Source organism: Capsicum annuum, chromosome 4, assembly GCF_002878395.1.
Source record: "Capsicum annuum cultivar UCD-10X-F1 chromosome 4, UCD10Xv1.1, whole genome shotgun sequence".
NCBI lineage: Eukaryota > Viridiplantae > Streptophyta > Magnoliopsida > Solanales > Solanaceae > Capsicum > Capsicum annuum.
In genome coordinates, this window is record NC_061114.1 from 197,955,955 (window position 1) to 197,977,404 (window position 21,450).

Consider the following 21,450-nt stretch of genomic DNA (forward strand, 5'->3'; position numbering starts at 1 on the left):
TGTTCCTCCCGACTCGGATCGTTGATCCATCACTCTGAGTCTAAATGTTTCATATTTTTTAAAATTTCAAAAAATAATTAAGATCAATTCAGACCAAATTAAAATTTTCAAAACTTGTCATTCTTTTCCAAAATACAAATCAGCCCATACAAAATACAAATCATTTGGGGGGGAAATATTTCATAATTTGAAATCTTGGTTTTCTTGCCCTTTTCTCTCTCTCAACAATACAGACAACAACTACTCAACAAATTACTCAACCCTTCATAATAGATTGATTTTCTTCCCATTTTCGACCATATAGGTGTTATTTTTTACTCCATTCTTGCTTGTATCCATCATTTTCTCTATCTTCGTAGGTAACAGATTTTGAAAAGAGTTCCATATTTTTTATTTTTATAAAAAATAGGTACTTTTAATTATTTATGAAAAAGAAGACTTTTAGGTCTATTATGTTCGACAATGAGTTAACAATTTTGAGTTTTGATGCTAAAAATATAGGAAGAATTCGAGAAAATCCTAATTTTTGTCACAATGTTTCGTTGACTATCATGGTATTTTTGGATGGTATTTGTGGTGTTATTGGTGGTGTCGGTTTTGGTGTTCTTGGTGGTGGTGTAGCTGATCTTGGTGGTGGTGGTGGTGGTGGTGGTTTTGGCGGCCTTGGTGCGAGTATTGGTGGTATTATTGGTGGTTTTGGTGGTCTTGGTGGTGGTATTGGTATTGGTATTGGTGGCATTGTTAGTGGTGGTGGTGGTATTGTGGTCTTGGTGGCATTGGTAGTGGTCTTAATGGTCTATCTATTGCAACAGGTGGAACATCTGCTGGGAGATATTAAATAAGTGTTCGAACAGATTCCCCATCTGTTCCAACTAATGGGTTATCCATTGGAGTATTTATTTGTAATGTGGCCTATAATAATTTATTGAAATTTGTCTTAGTCTTTTTAAAAAATTATGCAGACATCAAATGTAATGCATATTTTTATTTTTGTTGTTTGTAGTTAAAAGATGTCTCCCAAAAGAAAAGAAACTGAAAGTGGATCGACTTCTGACCACCCAACAAAAGAGGCTAGAGTACAGATGGATTCAGAGGAACTTCCTGAACAATCTCAACAATCTCAGTCAGGGAAAAATGAGGCTGAGAAAAGTTATGAAAAAGGTGGTGAAAAAGGGTATGTAGAGGCTGGTGAGGAAAATAAAAGTGAGGAGGAAGAAAAAGATAAACAAGATGATAATGTCTCACCAATAGGGCGTGAAATAAGATCGAAATCACAGCATGAGGTTGTCAAAACTATTAGTATTGATAGGTTTCAAATTGCAATGTCGATAAATGACCCTGCAAAACTAACTAGCGATTTTGTTCTTAAATGTCAGTTGGGGAAATCATTTGATGAATTTAGGAATATTACGAAGAATGAAAACATAGACGAACTTTTTAAGAAAAGCTATTTTGGATACTTTCTTGAGCTGCCTGAGGACCACACCCTCCATTTCTAAATGAGCAAGGTATATGGTCTTCTCAAGCGCACGATCAAGTTCGCAGGGGATGATAAAGATTCAGAGGGTGAAAAAAAGATGGATGAAATTTGGATCAACTAATGTGGCATGCCAATTTATTTTGGCTTGAAAAAGTTTTTCATAGTGATGAGCTTGAGATGTGATCATCAAGAAGAACCTCTCATCAAGGAAACACCCCTCGAAAGGTCCAAGGCAAGAAATACAGGCAAACCACCACCATCAAATAGATGGAAGGCATGTCCAAGCAACTACTCACCAAAACGAACAAACAAAATAAAAAATAGATGGTTGTTGGATATTGCTGGGCGTAGCTACAAAGAGGCACATTTGATAGAAGATCTCAAGGATAAAACCATACCAAATTAGTACCGGGAGCAATTGTGCTTAGTTTGGTTTGCCCATACCGTTATATTGGCAAGAGACGTCAACAAAGTCATAGAAGATGATTTGTTGAATCCTGCTGGTGATCTTGAGAAATTCAACAATTATCTCTGGGGAAATGACAGCTACTACTTGACTGTCAAATATTTACTGACAAAGCTAACCCCAAAGACAATCACATTATACGGCTTTTCTTGGGCTTTCATGGTAAATTTAATCACTATTTGTTTACTCATCCATTAATTTATATTGAATAATTATTATGAATTTTTTCGCTTGCTTCCTATTTACATATGTAAGTCTTGGGATTTTAAGTCATTCCTCCCCTCCAAAAGTAGTTCAAGGATTACTGGATGAGGTTTCCTATCCAAGGATCCTTAGGTGGTTGGCTGCAAAGAGCAGCATAAGATTTAAGGAGGCTGATCACTTTAACCCTTCGGATGATGCAGTACATCTTCTTTCGAGTAAAATAATTTGACTCAAAGAAAGATATTGAAACAGATGTGCCATCTGTTACAACAGATGGGTCATTTGTTGCAACAGATTACCCATCTACTGCAACAGGTGCAACAGATGGGTAATCTGTTGCGATAGATGATCCATATTTCACCATAGATTAACTATTTATTGCTCTAATTCTCTAAACTCGACTCAACAGATTACCTATCTACTATAAATTATGCAACAAATGAGTAATCTGATGTAATATATTGTTAATTTGTTGTGACATACAGATCAGCTGTTGCGACAAATAGATCATCTATTACATAAGTTGACTGTGTTAACATGTAACCCAACCCAACTGAGTTCAAATTATTATTATATGATTTACATTAATGTACCTGTCTTTTTTATAGGTTGTGCATCTTTAGATCGTGCCTACTGAGCAGGAGTTAGGAATGACTTCTTTTATTACTCTAGGTCTTGTTGATACAATAGCAAACCCAATAGTGGAGTTAATAAATAAGGAATTGGCTGGAGAAACAGTCATAAGAAGAGCAGTTAGGGAAGGTCGGCCGAATGTTGAAGCTCTTCATGACAAACCGACTGCAATAGATCTGGGTGCTTTTTTTGGGGTGTTGCTGGTGAAGTTGTAGATGTTGGTGGCATCCATCTTGATGCTGATTCCAGTCGTGATGATGAATATGTTGATGCTCAAGAAAAAACAAATACATTTTGAATCACTCTTACACAGGTCCCTCTCGCCTATACATCGGTCCCTCCTACCTTTATAGTGGTCCCTCTCACCCCTCTTCACCCTTACGTTCTTATTGCAAATGCAATATGTGCAAGGACAGACAGGATAAACTCCTTGAAAAACTAGAGGCTATCGTTGAAGCTGCCAAGGAATTAAAATCCAAGAAATAAAAAAATTAGCTAAATACTCTCCAACTTAAAAACAAAAAATATTGCAACTCCTTCCTCTCCAAAAGTTATTAAAGTTTTGGGGCCACTGAAAAAAGTGGCCATATACACGGCGCTTGACGACTTAGAAAGGATGAAACTTCAAAAGACCACGTATGCCAAGAAGAAGAAGTCTGCATAAGAATACACCATGCATATATTTAACGACCAAGACTTTAAGAGTATAAAAAATATGCGTGAGTGGTACATGGATAAGGAAAGTTTACTTTTCCTAACCTATCCTTCTAATCTACTCCATAAAGAAGAAGCTACACAACAGATGTGTCATCCGTTGCAATAGCTGGGTATTCTGACGCAACTGGTGGCTGTTCTATTGCAACAAATTAAAAATCTGTTGCATAAGTTACATTAGCTGGGAAATCTGCGAATAGATTTAGAGAACCCTCTGCAACAGATGGAACATCCATTGCATCTTTCTACTATATTTTTCTTCTTTATAATTACTAACCTATTTAAAAATTATCTTCTTATATCATAGTTTGTTGATGAAATTCTCTGCCTCATGAGAGGCCGGGACTTAGCGTACCCCGATGCTTATTATGCTACCAATAGGATAATGGACCTCAACTTTTACAACAATTTCAAGAATAGGTACAATTATCTCAAGGATCTAGCTAAAACTCCCGATAGCCAAGATTTAATCGGTTAGTTTCTAAGTATGATTGAGAGGAAGATATGATTAACTATGTTAGAGAGAAGAGGCTATATCCACACGGCAGGAGCTGGATCAAGGAAAAGAAAATTCTTGCAGTCATAAACGTAGAAGTCAAACATTTTCTCGTAGTTGAGATACTTCTGGGGGAGGGAAAGATTAAGGTTTATGACTGCAACTTACCTGTCTTCAACGACGAAGATTTTTTATTCATATGCATCCACTGTTAGAGTTGCTCCCCAGCTTTTTGAGGCAAAGTAAACTGATAGATCATTTTCCAGCGGAAGTCTTGGTGAAGAAAGCATACGATTTTAAAGGTTGAAACAAGGGTATGCACCTTCGAAAGAATAAAACTAATGCCACATGCGGACCGTACTCGTTTGCATACATTGAATGTTTGCTGACCGGCACAAAAATATTTGGACTGTGCTACACCACAGTAGAAAACATGCAAGAGGTATGGGCTTATGGGGTACTAACTAGTTGGTTGGAGCCTGTGTATAAAGAATATTATGTACAAAGACAAACACCATAATAATTTTTTATGTTTGACGAAAGTTGGTTTTTTATAATGCAACAGATTGTCTATCTGTTGTAACAAATTAATTATTCATTGCAATAGATTGATTATCTATTGCAACAGATTGATTATCTGTTGCAAAAGATTGATCCTCTATTTCATTATGTAGATTTCTCTGTCTCTGTCGCAACAGATATACAATTTGTTACAACATATAGTCTATCTATTGCAACTGATAGGTAATATATTGGAACAAATCAAAAAAGTAGGAAGACATGTTTGATAATTTCCAATAGAGGACCTACATGTTGCAACATATGTCTAAATCTGTTTGATAATTTCCAATATATATGTCGTCTGTTGCAATAAATGTATTATTTATTGTGATATCTGAATCTAGTATTCCATTTCAATTAATAAGTTCAAAACTAAGGGTTAAATTATATTCACAGACAACATAAAATAACTCGAAGCCTTCAGAAATTACATGAAATAACTCAACGAATAAATGAAATGTAAAAAAATTATTATGGATAGAAATGATCTACTCCACAAATAAGTCAACAATTTATCCTTTGGTGGCAACAAATACCAAGGAGAGGTTATTACTTTGACAGACTCAATCTATAAAGATCAACTCAATATGGACAAGTCGTTCTTCATCCGGTATTATGGAATTCGGCTTTGGTCGTCGTGGATCTTTAATATCGCTTGCGTACGATTTCTAAGCTTTCGTTTCTCCGTATTTTCATAAAAGAGAAACATACCTTCTACGGAGTAATTCGGCATCAGGTCTATCATTTGGTACTTGTAATCCATCGCTCAAATACTCTGCGTAAGCGGCAACAAAAAGACCGCAATCCCTGCATTTTAAAAAAATAGATAATCCATATCTTGCAGTTCATGTAAGCGTTGTGAAATTTATGAAGTGAAACTAAATCATGATGATACTTAAAGGTTACCAATGGGTTGTTGAGCAATTTCTTCAACATATTCTACATCAAATGGATTACCCATTTTATCTCGGTATGCTTTAATCGTCGACCAATCAATACGAACCTTTTGGTCCAAAAAGCTACTTATATCAAGGTAAGTAGGAAATATTTTAGCTAAATTTTGTATCTTCGATAATGGTGCAGAACATCTCCTTGCTAACATCGAGTCATAAACTCGAATGCGTCTCTCTTTTAGAACAATGATAGCTAACACTCAATGGAATTCCTCACCATAATTAATTGGGATGTACACTTCGTCAACAAAATGCTAAGGTAAGCCAACTGGAATGCTAAAACCTTTGATGATGTTGATTTAGCATTCCTCATTTCAAAAAACTTTCGGTTGTTGCTGACAAAACCTATCGTAGACATTATTGATGTAAACTTTGTACAAATAATTATCTGTTGTATAATTGTATTGATCTTTTGGGGGTAGTAAAAAATGGCATCGATGTGCTGCATATATTATCAAACATTTCAGATTACGTGATAATAAAATTAATACACAGATGCAATTTAACAAAGTATTAATTAATAGTAATATGTATGGCATTTAAACCTCATCATTCCAGCAAGTTTGGGGTTGTGACATCAAATAGAACCAATTCTTTATTCAGGGATGTGAAACAATAAAGTCGAACATATCAAAACCAAGACTCAGTTCGTTCACTTTGCCGTGTTTGTCATTTAGTTTTCAACATGATTTATATGTGTTAATGTCATGTTTTACAACAAGAATTGTATAGACCAATATCTTTAAAAAAGATTTATGTACCTACCGGCGTGATGCTTTAACAGCCCATCGCCAATCCATTCTGAATAGTCATTGATCAACTTTGTTAGTTTTTTTGAAGCCTCGTTCGAGATGTTGAACCTTTCAAATGGGTAATTCTTCCGCTTTCCCAAACTGACAGGTTTAACTTTTTTTTCTTCCATGGAAGCAGTTGATGGATTATCAACTGTGCTATTATGTTGTTCAATAGTAGCTTCTACTGTGACATCCACCTGGATTGCCAGAAGTGTCAGTGCTAATAATTATAGATATACAACAAATTATCTATCTGTTGTATCAGATCGATCATCTATTGGGACAAACTCGAACAGGTAAAATAGAGTTGTACAATAATTTTGAACAGGCAACTCATCTGTTGCAATATATGACTCATCTGCTGGTACAAATTAAAATAGTACTAAGACCCATTTGATTTGTTGAAACAAACAAACATATGTTGCAACTGATAATGTATCTGATGCAACAGGTTATATGACAGTTGCAATAGATATATCTATTTTTTTGATAATTTTTAGCATATGTATAATCTATTGTAACAGATATCTGTCTGTTTGTTTGTTGGAATAGATGATATACATTCACCTTCTCCAGCTCATGTTGCTCTCTTGTGGCCCTTGTACATTGATCAAAGGTGCAAGACAAAGACAGAGAAGTTACAATTTTGATTTTTTCGATACTTTATGATGCCTTGGAAAAAAATTTCCTTCTCCTCTGAGCGAACTTGATCTCTAGTGGAGTGTATGGATATGAAATCTTTTTTTATGAAATGACACCCCTCTTTGATGTCATTTTATTTAGAAAAGAAGTTAATGCATTAATAGAACTAATCACTCCATCATGTTTCGCCTTGCAGTCTTGACATTTGCATGCAAAACATTCGCTAGAAGTGGCAAAATCTGTATAACCAGTATGATCATAATGATAATAGTTTGTTGTGTCAAAAACTGTAAGAGGAGCACCACTACCACTACCATCATAAACAAAAATAAGTCCACCCTTCAAATTTATTTTTCTTGTGATAGTTGTTGCTCCAAACAATTCCTCCTTTATTCTATCAATGACCTTAGGGTCCGATAAGTTTGCACAGATCGTAAAGTAAGAAAAAATGACATCTTCAACTCTCGATTGGTCAGAACAAGCCACGGATGGACAATCTAAAATAAATCAGTACATATATTGGAATGGTGATGAAATCATTTTAAAAAATCATTATTTAAAATAAAACTTAATTAGAATTACACTTTCTGCTTCCTTCGGGGGTGAAGAGAAAGAAATTTTGCATTTTTATCAGTTTTGGCCGACAACCATCTCAGGATTCTTGGACAGAAAACTTCTTCCTGGTAGTTCACTTGTTGTCTTAAAAACTTCTTCCTGATAGTTCACTTGTTGTCTTAAATAAGGAATGGCTTTAAATGTCCAAGCCTATAAAATAATGACAGTAAATCAAAAGTATTATTGAATAAAAAATGAACCATGTCATGATAAAAGAAATACTTACCATGAAAGCCCATGGAAAGCCATATAAGTTGACTGTCCTTGGCATTAACAGAGTTAATAAATATTTGATAGACACATTATAGCTTTCATAACCCTAAGGATAACTGTTAAATGCCTCAAGATCCTCGTAGAGCTTTATCAAACCAAGTGGTATGTTGTTGTTAATGTCTCTCGCCCAAAGAACATTATGACAAACCAAACCAAGAACAATGATTGTTTGTGCTTCTTGGAAAGTCTTTTAACTTTCAACTCTTCTATCAAATTTATATTTTTAATGCTTAGACCAACAAGGGACACCAGGTCATCATGATCACTCGACTTGCCCTTGCCTTTTTTGGGTGTGCGGGGTGCTTTTTTAGGGTTAGAATAGGTATAACTTAAGACGGAGAAGGAGGATAACATTTAAATCTAGTAACTAAGGCAAACTCCTTCCAACCAAAACAAATAGGCATGCCACTAATTTATCCACGCCTCATCCATCTTATCTTTGTTTTCATACATAAACCTACGCTTAAGAAGATCATATGCCATTTTCATTTGGAAATAAGCATTGTTGTCCTCCGACAAATCAAGATATTGACCAAAGTAGCTGTCCTTGAAATAAGCATCTAATTTTTGTTCTCGAAGTATTTTTTTGAAGGCGTCGAAAGATTTTTCCATGGCTAACTTAACCACGAAATCATTCGTTAAATCTGTGGCTCCATCGTACTACATTCTCATGGGATAACGATCAATACTGAAGGTTTTAACCAACTCTTTGGTGGAAAGGCTATTAGCATTTGGATCTTCTCTTTTGAAATATTCCTCCTCCCCATGTTCATCATCTTCTGCTCATGATTGAGATAACGCTTGTAAAGCAAGCTCATAGAGTGGTGGATATAACCTAGCTACTTATCTTGTTCCTTTATTTGGACTTGATTTGATTTTTTTTCTTTTGGGAGCCATATTATCTAAAATTAACAGGAAAATAAAATATGTTATAATTAATTAATGCATCATTAAAAAGGGATAATAGTAAATCAAAAATGTAAAATAATAAAATAACAGTTCCAATAGACCACACATTTATTGCACCAGGTAGGATATCTGTTGTAGCATATGACCAACCTATTGTAGCGGATGAGTAATCTATTGGAAACAATAAAAATAGATCACACATCTGTTGCACAGTATATCTATTGCAGCATATAACCAACCTGTTGCAGTAGATGAGTAATCTGTTGGATACAATAAAAATAGATCACTCATCTGTTGCACCAACTAGGATATATGTTGCAATATATAACCAACCTATTGCAGCGGATGAGTAATCAGTTAGATACATTAAAAATAGATCACTAATCTATTGCATTGGGTAGATTATCTGTTGTAGCCTATAACCAACCTGTTGCAGTGGATGAGTAATTCATTGGAAATAATAAAAAATATCACTCATCTGTTGCCAAATGAGTAATCTGTTGGATCAATATTATTTAGATTTCTTCCAAACAGAAGCGTCGTCTATTGAAACAGATGAATGATCTGTTAGATTGTTCATCTATTGTATCAGATTTCCATCTATTGTATCGGATGGTAACAGATCACTTATCTATTGCGACAGATCACTCATCTGTTGCCAAATGAGTTATCTGTTGGATTAAAATTATTTAGATTTCTTACAAACAAAAGAGTTGTCTATCACAACAGATGGATAATCTGTTAGAATGTTCACTCATCCATTGCACTAGGTAGGATATGTATTACAGCATATAACCAACCTGTTGCAGCAGATGAGTAATTCGTTGGATACAATAAAAATATATCATTAATCTGTTACACTAGGTAGGTTATCTATTGCAGCATATACCTGTTGCAGCGAATGAGTAATTTATTGGAAATATTAAAAATAGATCACTAATTTGTTGTACCAGGTAAGTTATCTGTTGCAGCATATAATCGACCTGTTGCAGTGGATGAGTAATCCATTGAAAATAATAAAAATAAATCACTAATTTGTTACACCAAGTACGTTATCTGTTGTAACATTTAACCAACCTATTACAGAGGATGAGTAATCTGTTGGAAATAATAAAAAAGATCACTCATCTGTTGTACCAGATCACTTATCTGTTGCCAAATAAGTTATCTGTTGGATCAATATTGTTTAGATTTCTTCCAAACAGAAGTGTCGTCTATCGCAACAAATGAATAATTTGTTAGATTGTTTATTCGTTGCATCAGATTTCCATCTGTTACATCAGATGGTAACAGATCACTCATCTGTTGCCAAATGAATAATCTATTGGAACAATGTTGTTTAGATTTCTTTCAAACAGAAGAGTCGTCTGTCGAAACAAATGAATAATCTATTAGAATGTTCATTTATTGCATCAGATTATTTATTTATTGCATCAGATTTCCATCTGTTGCATTAGATGGTAACAGATCACTCATCTGTTGCCAAATGAATAATCTATTGGAACAATATTGTTTAGATTTATTCCAAACAGAAGAGTCGTCTATCGCAACAAATGAATAATCTATTAGAATGTTCATTTATTGCATCAGATTTTTATTATTGCATCAGATTTTCATCTGTTGCATCGAATGGTTAATCAGTTGTATCAGATGGTTGATTTGTTGCAACACTATTTTTTACTAAGATAAATAACAAATCAATCCAGCAGCACCAACACAACACACACACACACTAAGAACATCAACGATGATAAAAAATCACCAACAAATTGAATCAACAGTTCAACAACAAGAACTACAATAACAACAAAAATTATATTTTACACCAAAAAGAGTAGAGAAGAAATGCCAGAAATTAGAATTTTATTCAGTTCACATTCCAAATTTAAGCAAGAAATATTAAAATTGTTAACCAATAGTAGAAGAGAAGTTGTCTCAAGTTCCTCTGTTTCTTCATAACTAAAAAGACATAATTTTTTACCTGTGAAAGAAGAAATGGGACAACGAAGAACTCAAAGTTGTTGTCGCCGGAGAACACTGCTTGTCACGTCGATTGACGATTGAAAGTCAAAATTAAACTCGCCGAGCTATTTGTCACCGGAGCTTGAAGTCGCTAGGGAATGAAGGTAGAAATTTTGCAGAACCATTAGTTGTAAGAGAGTTGAGAGAGAGAGAGGAGAGAGATGGTTGATTCGAAAAGGAGGGGGTATGGGTGAATTTGTATTTTTGAAAAGATTAGAAAGTTTTGAAAATATTAATCAAGTCCACAATTAACTTAATCAAGTTTCCTAATTATGTTTGACCCTTTAAGTTGGTCAATGTCACCAACCCTTCATTCAAAACTTAAATGACACCTTTCCTTCAATTTTCTCAACTAACTTGACTAACTAAAAGTGGCAAATTTTCGCAAAGACTTAATTTTATAGAAAATATAAATTATTTATTTAAACATTTAAAAATAACATTTATTTATTCAAATGAGAAAACAAATTATTTGAATCTTAAGACAATTTTCTGTAAAAAAATAAGTTGAACTAAACCCGTTTTCTTCGTAAATCATTCTTTCAAATAAAAGGAACTAATTTTTCTTGAATAACATTTTTTGATTAAAAAAAATATCTATCTTTAAAGAAAATATCAATTTAAGAAAATTATGAACTTTGACTAATTAGTGAAGATACTTTTATCTTTTGCAAAGAAAATCAATTTTAGGTCGGTGAAAATTCTTTTTAACTCAAATGAACTACTTTAACATATCGATAAAATAAAACGTCATTTTTGATTTTTTCTTTTTAAAGTTCATCCTAAGAAAAACATAGAGAAAGATATGTAGTTTTTATTAACTTCGAATATTACACTATAAAATAAAATACGCAAAAGACAAACAAAAATAACGATTCAAAGGGGATTCACAAAGGCTAACCAAATTAATAATTTAATACAAACACATAATTAAATAGGATTTACAAGGAACCAACATGGGTTGTGGAGCAGCGGATGGGGTTGTTCCACCCTTAATCAGAGGTCGAGAGTTCGACCCTGGGCATGGAAAAACTCTGTTGAGAGCGCTACCCCCCGAATGGAGCCCTACCCGGCGCGAATCCGAATTAGTCAGGCTCCAATGCGGGTACCGGACACCGGATGGAAAACCAAAAAAAAAAAAAGGATTTACAAGGAGATGAATAAGAAGAAAAAATTTGGGCCTTTCCCAAATCTAGCCAACTTTTGGGCCCATTCTTTATGGACTTTTGGTCCATTTCTGCAGTTGTATGCCAGCTGTATATTTACTGTATATCATCCCCTGTTGCTGCTGCGTTTTTGTATACCCACTGTATATCAGTGTATAAAATTGATATCTCCATTCCATGCCTTCATTTAATTCTGTATACTACTGTATATCTGCGTATATCAATCCCGTTTCTTCCTTTATTAGTCCATTTTGGACTTGTAGGAGGCCTATACTCGATAATGCTTGAATGCAAAGGATATGGAGTCCAATTGGACTCGATTTGTTATCACATACGACAAAGAAAGAGATAAAAATCAATATATAATATAAAATAAGAAACTGACTATCAACAAAATGGTATGCATCCCAACAAGAATTAATTAAACAAATAGCAAAGGGTATTCCATGTTGAATCTAACAGGGAACACATGTTGAGCCTAACCGATATTATAAAGCAAGAAGATAGTATGTAATCAAGGCATTTCATACTTTATTTGCGTACAGGGCTTATTAACAAATGGTTAAGAAAATAATTTGAACTAAAATATATCCAACAAAATACAAGACAATACAAACAAAAAAACCAAAAAAAAGATGCATGATCATGAAAGGATAAAAACATATGCAATGACTCCATACAAAGGAAGATTAAAAAAGTTTCAGTCAAGTTTAGATATGGATAAGCTTAAACAAACGATGTACAGCCCAAAATAATAGAGAAATACAGCATCCTTCAAAATTTATTCCACTTAAACACATAGTTTAGGACTCGAAGGAATGCCAATCTAACAGAATTACCCATATCAAATTAATCCTAAATTTTTTTTTAAAAAAATGCTTGAATCAAAATATGATAAGAAAAGAACCAAACACGAACAACCTATATCCTATCATGTCATGGACGAGAAATTCCAATGATGATAACATCGGTCATCGAATCTGAATTAAACGGGAAAAAGTACAATAAATTTCAAGGCACAAATAAAGCTATATACATAGAGACTTTTACATCTCGGATCTTTTCAAGCTGTCTTTTTTGATATCGCAGATCAAGGGGCACTCTTGAAATTTAATTTAAAAATTCAATCAATTTCTAAACAACATAAACAAGTTTCAAAGAGAACAAAATTAGTCACATAATAATCATGCCCCTGAAAAGCTATGAACAGTCAGATTTCAAACGGTCTCTACAACGTTTATTTTCACCTAGTAAGATCAAGACAGTCACACAATGAAACAACTGCTAAGACTCTAGGACATACAGTTAGCTAATAAACAAATTCAATCATGAAACCACAAATTTTAACAAAGAGTTGAAACAACGAAGATGAAGTTCAGACAATGAATTTTGCATTAAGCTTCTACAGCGAACAATCTCACCATTTCAACGAAATCACTACTCATAAAAAAGAAGAAATAACTAAATATAGAAAGGTGTGTTTACCTTTTAGAGCATTGAACAGGACAAACGAGCTTAAATTGAAAGAGTTTCACCACTGTCAGTACCCATTGCTAATTCACCGGAATTGAATGTTTTAAAGAAATTTCTACTTGAATTCTTCGGTTACATAGGATTAGAGGAATGCTCCTCCCAAATCCTCAATTTTTTCTTAAAGAATTCCCTCTCTTGCCTTCTTCCCCTCAATCCCTATTTATAGGGGAGGATATTATTTTTTTATCTTTAAAAATAGAGAAACATATCCCTAAATTTCAGATTTGAATAGACATCTTCTAATTTGGATTGAATTTTGAATTTGAAAATACACAATCTTGAGCAAAAAGGTCAAAAAGAATGGCTCTAGGTCTACAAAATACAGAGATAAGATGGAGAGAGGCTCGTGATTTGGGGTCGAAGTTGAATCGGGTATTGTTGTTGTTGGTCGATATTATTGTTGTTTGTGCGTACGTTGTTGGATTGTTGATATTGTCGTTGTTTTGTTCTGATGAAGAAGAAAAACAAAGGTGGGTCGGGTCAAGGTGGATATTGGGCCGGCTAGAGTATGATGAGTGAAAAGGAGAAGGGTTTGGGCCGCTAGAATTGTTGTTGGGTTGTTTGGGGGCTGTTGGGTTAATTTATTGTTTTGGGGATGGGTTGGGTAAAATTAGGTCACTTTTGGGATTAGAATTGGGGATATAGGAATTTGGACTATGTATTAAATAGCCAGTTAATGAAAATTTAGTCAATTGTATTCAAGTTATAATCTAATTAAAATTAATTGACCAATTGCATTGCAATTATGAAGGTTCAATTTAATAAATTGACTAAATTAAAACAATATTTGAAATAAATTAACAACAAGTTCGATCCCGAGCTTCATGATCAAATAAAATCCCATAAATATTTTTTCAAATAAATTTTTTTGATAATAAATTATATTTAAATCAATATTTTAATCATTTGAATCAATTTTCAGAATAACCCTTAATTTAAATTTAATTCTACGTAAAATAATTATTTAATATAACAAAATTATATGATTTCTTATATGTAAATACAAAATATATAATCGTTACTTAAAATCACAAAATCACCCAAACAAATACTTTGGAAAAATTTTTTGAATAAAATAAATGTTGTAATTTTATTTTAGATGAAACTCGGAATTAAACTTGATTGCAGCGGACAAAAATTAGGTGTCAACAACTCCATTTCACAAACTTTGTAACAATATCTCTGAAAAGTATCTTCACTCACACAAAGTGACAATCAATCTCAATGTGCTTAGTCCTTGTATGTGATATTAAAAATTGCTTAGTTGTCACACACAAGTTTCATTTTACTGATTTTTCTGAATTTTAACTCCCTCGACAACTGTTTGATCCAAACTAACTTACAAGTGGCTAGTGTCATTGCTTGATATTCTGCTTTTGCACTAGTCGAGTAACCACACTCTATTTCTTACTCTTTCAGTCTACCAAATTACATCCTACTAAAATATAATATTCGAATGTAGAACACCTATCACAACGTGATCCTACTCAATCAGCGTCTGTATATCCAATAATTGTTAATGACCTCGATCCTCAAAGAGTAGTCATTTACCTAAAATTGACCTAATATATCGTACAATGCAAACAATTGTATCCCAATGACTATCACAGGAAAAAATCATAAACTGACATATAACACTCATAGGATAGGGCATGTCAGGTCTGATCACTATGAGATAATTCAACTTATCAACTAGACATTTATATATTCTTAATCATTAAGTGGCTTCCTCTATCCTGGCAGGAGTTTATTATTCGAATTCATAAGAGTGTCAACGGGTTTACATCCCATCATTCTCATCTCTTTTAGAATGTCTAAGTCATATTTGCATTGTGAAATAACAATACCTGATCTACACTGGGAAACTTTAAAATATAAAAAAGGTACTTTAGTCTGTCAAAGTCTTTAGTTTGGAAATGCTGAAAGAGGTGCTACTTCAAAATAATAATAGTATCTTGATCATTGTCAGTAAGAACGATATTATCAACGTAAACCACCAAATAATACATAGATTTGAAGTCGAATATTTATACATGGAATGATCTGTTTCACGAGAAATCATACCAAACTTCTGAATTATTATGTTGAACTTTTCAAACCATGCTCGAGAAGATTGTTTTAGATCAAAAAGTGACTGACGCAATCAATACTCTAGACTAGACTCCCCCTGAACTACTAAATCAGATGGTTGCTCTATATAAACTTCCTCCTCAAGGTTACCATGGACAAAAATATTTTCAATATCCAACTAATAAAGAGACCAATATCGAACAATAATTATGAATAGAAAACGATAAAAAGATGTTATTTTATCAGCGGGAGAGAAAGTATATGTCACGACTCAATTAGACGTGAGTATCACCCACCCCATTCTCCCGTGGAAGAACCACCAACCTCGGAATAATTAACCAACACTTAGAGAAAATAGAAAAAACTATCTAATTACTAATTTTAAGATCATAAAGTCAAAAAACTTTTAGAAAAAACGAAAATAAATACTAAAATAAAAACACTTCTAGAATCTAACTATCAAAACCTACTAAGAATATCAAGAATAAAATCCAACTGCAAAATCAAAGAAAAGTGCATAATGTCCAAACAAAGGACTATGACATAAAGGAAAATTTCACGGTAACCTAAATAAAATGCTCACCCCTGAAATCTGGATCACACGCTAGAATTACAATTGAGATATTGCAGGAGCTGCTAAATATATGTTGGACTCAAAAAAAATAAAAGCAGGTGTAGTATCAACACAAAAATACAATAGTATACTGATGGGGTCATTCGGCCAACCCAAGATGAGAATATGAACATTTAACCAATACATAGTACAACAGGTTAATACATGTCCATTCTGACCTAAACCTAGCAAACAAGTATTAAATAAGCAGCTTAGGATTACAAGCAACAAGTCAAGCCATTCACCACAAAGTCAAAGTAAGTCAAGCCAAGTTAAAATAAGTCAAGATAAGTTAACAAATTATCAAATATATAGATATATTCCTCGATTCACTCATAAAACTGTCAAACTCACCTGAATCTCGTACATACACGCAATGAGTATAATAACTACACTTTAGTCATGACCTGCAGAGGATAAATTCCTTCCATATATCAAAATCATATACGTGAGTGTCTGCCAACCTTATTCTATCATTAAGTCGAGAGAATGTCCAAATAGAAAAACATTCCTCATTTAACCATAAGGTAGGTCAAAATCATACAACAAGATAGGTTCATTGAATTGACCACACCAAACAATAAGTACTAACAAGTCATACTACGAAGTAGTTAACATGAACATAAAGTACAAGTTGGATTAAACTACAAGACCATCACCTACCTGAACCAAGCTTGCACAATCCACTAAGTTGTAGTCATGTCCTTTCGTATAATTTTTGCTTGATCTCGATCAAAAAAATATATACAAACACTTAATTAATGAAATGATCAACCACATTGATGATTATAACTCATACCCAACCGCTAAGGCAAAGTTCATGATGATTTCCTCCCCATTTTAGGAATTTTGTACCTTAACTGGCCTAAAACTATCAATTTTATCGATAATTAGTGAATTGATGACATGCAAGGATAAATAACAATAATTAATTAAAATACCATAATTTTATACTCAATTTAATTTCTTGCATAAGAAAACCAACAAAAGTCAGTCCTTAACTCTCCCCAAACTACTAAAGCTAGCAATTCTAAGACTAGATTATTGATTTACTAGTTAACGAGGATGAAATTCTTATCTTAATGAATTAAAAAGGTGATTAGCTGATGATTTTCTTTCAAAATCGCCTTTCTTGCCTCAAAATGATTTTTAAAAAATAAATTATTTTGTGGAGTTTTAAAAATAAATCAATGTTTTTCATCGCTTTGCAACGTTGACCGTGTTGATTGGGCACTGTAACAAAAAAAAATTGCTTTTGGGCAGGTACCTATAGCAATATGGGTGAGGTATAATGCCTGGTTTCACTCGGAATTCCTCTTTTTCACAACACGTCTTAATTTTAAGACATTTCAAATAACACCCTTTACGCTAACACCAATTTCGAAAGTTCTACTTTCCCAAACTCAATCTGTAAAATCATAAGGATTCCTTATCATCTTAGCTAACTAATTGGATTAAATCAAACACCATCATATTTATTCAAATCATTCCTGAATTGCCCTAGACATACCTCACTCCAATTTTGTTCGAAACTAGCCTAATTTGAAATTTATAACTTTGAATCTGAAAAAAAAATTTAACATGAAATTTTAAATGAGATACTTATATGTAATGATGGAAAAGTTTGTTACCGTATCACAATAATCAAGATAAAATATCTTAGTGTACTCCATGGTAAAAAGGATGATCTTTAGTCGATCAATTTTACCGCTCGAACCAACTTTCACTGCATAAATTCATCGACAACCAACAGTTGTTTTACTTAAAGGTAATGGAACTAGCTCCTAAGTACTTACAGACACTACATTAGACTCATTTTCAAATTAGAACACTGACAATATAATTCTTTTCTAAGTAAGATTCTATATAATTCTAACATAACAATCTTTCATCTTGGTATACCTTTCATCTCTTTCCTCAGCATTACACCGACAAATATAAGGGGAAACAAAAAATTTATTAAAGGAATCTAACTCATCCCATAAACTTTTGAGTTTAGTGAAATAAGTTGAAACACTTAAGTTTACCTGAGTGATTTCACTTAACTGTTTTTAGAGTTGAAATAACTTCTTCATTCGTCTATCCAAATCCTCCTTCAAAAACCTTCCACAGATACTTTGCACTGCTAAATACAACACACTTTCTGTAATTTTCTTGGAGAGAGAGATCAATAGACATGATAACACCATGTTGTTACACTTGTTTTAAATATTTTGGATATTGATATCTGAGGAAGGAGCTTCTAGGGACCCATCAGTGAATCCCAATTTGTTCTTGGTTGAAAGAGTTATTATTATTAACCTCTTCCAACCTCCATAATATTTTTCATCAAAAATTGTGAAAACGAGATTCATCCCTGGATAATTCAAGAAATCGGGATAGTAAGGGTGACTTTGACTAAGTATCTTAACTGTAGAAGATTCAGTAGTTTAAACAATTTCATTGATTAGTGTTGTCTTTGATGTCCTATCAAAGTGTTAAGCAGTATTAGTCATGGAAAAAAATGAGAATTTAAACTAAGGTGATTGAAAATAAAGAATGAAGATGAAAAGTGATTGAAATCAATCTTTCTCTGATATCATATAAGAATTGAAAGAAAATTGTAGAGAAGAAGTACAAAAAGAATTGTGAAAAAATTTCTTCTCCTTTTTCTTGAATGAATAATGACTTTGTACAATGTCCTATATATACAAGTAAAGTACCAAACGATCCTCTTTAGGACTTCTAAATAAGGTACAAAGTAATAAAGAAATCTCCTAAATAAGGTATGATACAATCCTAAATAAAGTACAAGATACTAGATAATATATAATAAGCCTGTCAGCCCGACCCACTTAAAGGATCCGGCTCGGTTTGACCCGGCTCGGTAAGCCCTAGGGCTTTAGGGTTTCGGGTCCCATGCCGGTTATTTTTTTTAATTTGGGCCCGGTTAACCTAGCCCGGATCAAGCCCGATTCAGGCCCGCCGGTTCACTGGCCCGGCCCGGAATCAATTTTTTTTTTTTTTGGGTTTTTTTTAAATTAGTATATAACTATATCTATATATATTGTAATGTATACGTATTGTAGTATATATAATTTAAAGTATTACATATACATAGAATAGAGTGTATATATGTGAATATATCTTCTATAGACGTGTTTATTTAACGTATACATGTGTATATGTTTTATAAATGTATATAACTATATCTATATATATTGTAATGTATATATATTGTAGTATATTTTATTAGTAGTAGTATATATACATTGAATAGTGCGTATAAATGTGTATATATCTTCTATAGATGTGTATATTTAACGTATACATGTGTATATATTTTATAAATTAGTATATAATTATATATATAATTATATATTGTAGTATATATATATATATATATTATAGTATATTTTATTTAAAGTAGTACATATATATTGAATGGTACGTATATAGGTGTATATAACTTCTATAGACGTATATATCTAACGTATACATGTGTATATATTTTATAAATTAGTATATAACTATATATATAGTGTGTGCATATATTTTAGTGTATATATATTGTAGTATATTTTATTTAAAGTAGTACATATATTGAATGGTAGGTATATGTGTGTATATATCTTCTAAAGTAGTATGTGTGTATATGTTTTATAAATTACTATATAACTATATATAGTGTGTGTGTGTGTGTATATTGTAGTGTATATAGATTGTAATATATTTTATTTATAGTAGTACATATATATTGAATGGTGCGTATATATGTGTACATGTTCTGGGGAAGGAGCTTCTAGTGACCCATTAGTGAATCCTAATTTATTCTTGGTTGAAAGAGTTATTATTATTAACCTCCTCAAACCTCCATAATATTTTTCATCAAAAGTTGTGAAAACGAGATTCATCCCTGGATAATTCAAGAAATCGGAATAGTAAGGCTGACTTTGACTAAGTATCTTAACTGTAGAAGATTCAGTAGTTTAAACAACATCATTGATTAGTGTTGTCTTTGATGTTCTATCAAAGTGTTGAGCAGTATTGGTCATGGAAAAAAAATGAGAATTTAAAATAAGGTGATTGAAAACAAAGAATGAAGATGAAAAGTGATTGAAATCAATCTTTCTCTAATATCATGTAAGAATTGAAATAAAATTGCAGAGAAGAAGTACAAAAAGAATTGCGAAAAATTTTCTTCTCCTTTTTCTTGAATGAACAATGACTTTGTACAATGTCCTATATATACAAGTAAAGTATCAAACGATCCTCTTTAGGACTTCTAAATAAGGTACAAAGTAATACAAAAATCTCCTAAATAAGGTATGATACAATCCTAAATAAAGTACAAGATACTAGATAATATATAATAAGCCTGTCAAGTGGGTCGGGCTGACCAGGCCCACTTAAAGGATCCGACCCGGTTTGACCCGAACCGATAAGCCCTAGGGCTTTAGGGTTACGGGTCACGGGCCGGATCAAGCCCGGTTCAAGCCCACCGGTTAACCGGCCCGGCCCGACCCGAAATCAATTTTTTTTTTTTTTTGGGTTTTTTTAAATTAGTATATAACTTAGTATATAACTATATCTATATATATTTTAATGTATATGTATTGTAGTATATTTAATTTAAAGTATTACATATACATAGAATAGAGTGTATATACGTGAATATATCTTCTATAGACGTGTTTATTTAACGTATACATGTGTATATATTTTATAAATTAGTATATAACTATATATATATATATATATATTGCAATATATTCATGTATTATAGTATATGTTTTGCTTAAAGTAGTACATATAGATTGAATGGTGCGTATATTTGTGTGTGTATCTCCTATAGACGTGTATATTTAATGTATACATGTGTATATGTTTTATAAATTAGTATATAACTATATATATTGTAGTATATATGTGTATATATCTTCTACAGATGTATATATTTAATGTATACATGTGTATATGTTATATAAATTAGTATATAACTATACATATATTGTTTGTGTGTGTGTGTGTATATATATATATATTGTAGTATATGTTTTACTTAAAGTAGTACATATATATTGAATGGTGCGTATTTTGTATATATCTTCTAGAGGCGTGTATATTTAATGTATGCATGTGTATATGTTTTATAAATTAGTAAATAACTTATATATATCGTAGTATGTACATATATTGTAGTATATGTTTTACTTAAAGTAGTACATATATATTGAATGGTGCGTATATTTGTGTATATAAATTCTATAGACGTGTATATTTAATGTATACATGTGTATATATTTTATAAATTAGTATATAACTAT

At 32.5% G+C, this 21,450-nt stretch overlaps 1 protein-coding gene across 1 annotated transcript in view; it reads left to right on the top strand.

The window, feature by feature from the left end:
• Positions 1-551: 551 nt before the first annotated feature.
• Positions 552-21,450, top strand: part of LOC107869576 (laccase-14-like) — a 35,190-nt gene continuing 14,291 nt past the window's right edge. The window contains exon 1 of the mRNA XM_047411661.1: positions 552-714. Within this exon, the coding sequence (XP_047267617.1) occupies positions 552-714 (163 nt within the window). The remainder of the gene's footprint in view (positions 715-21,450) is intronic.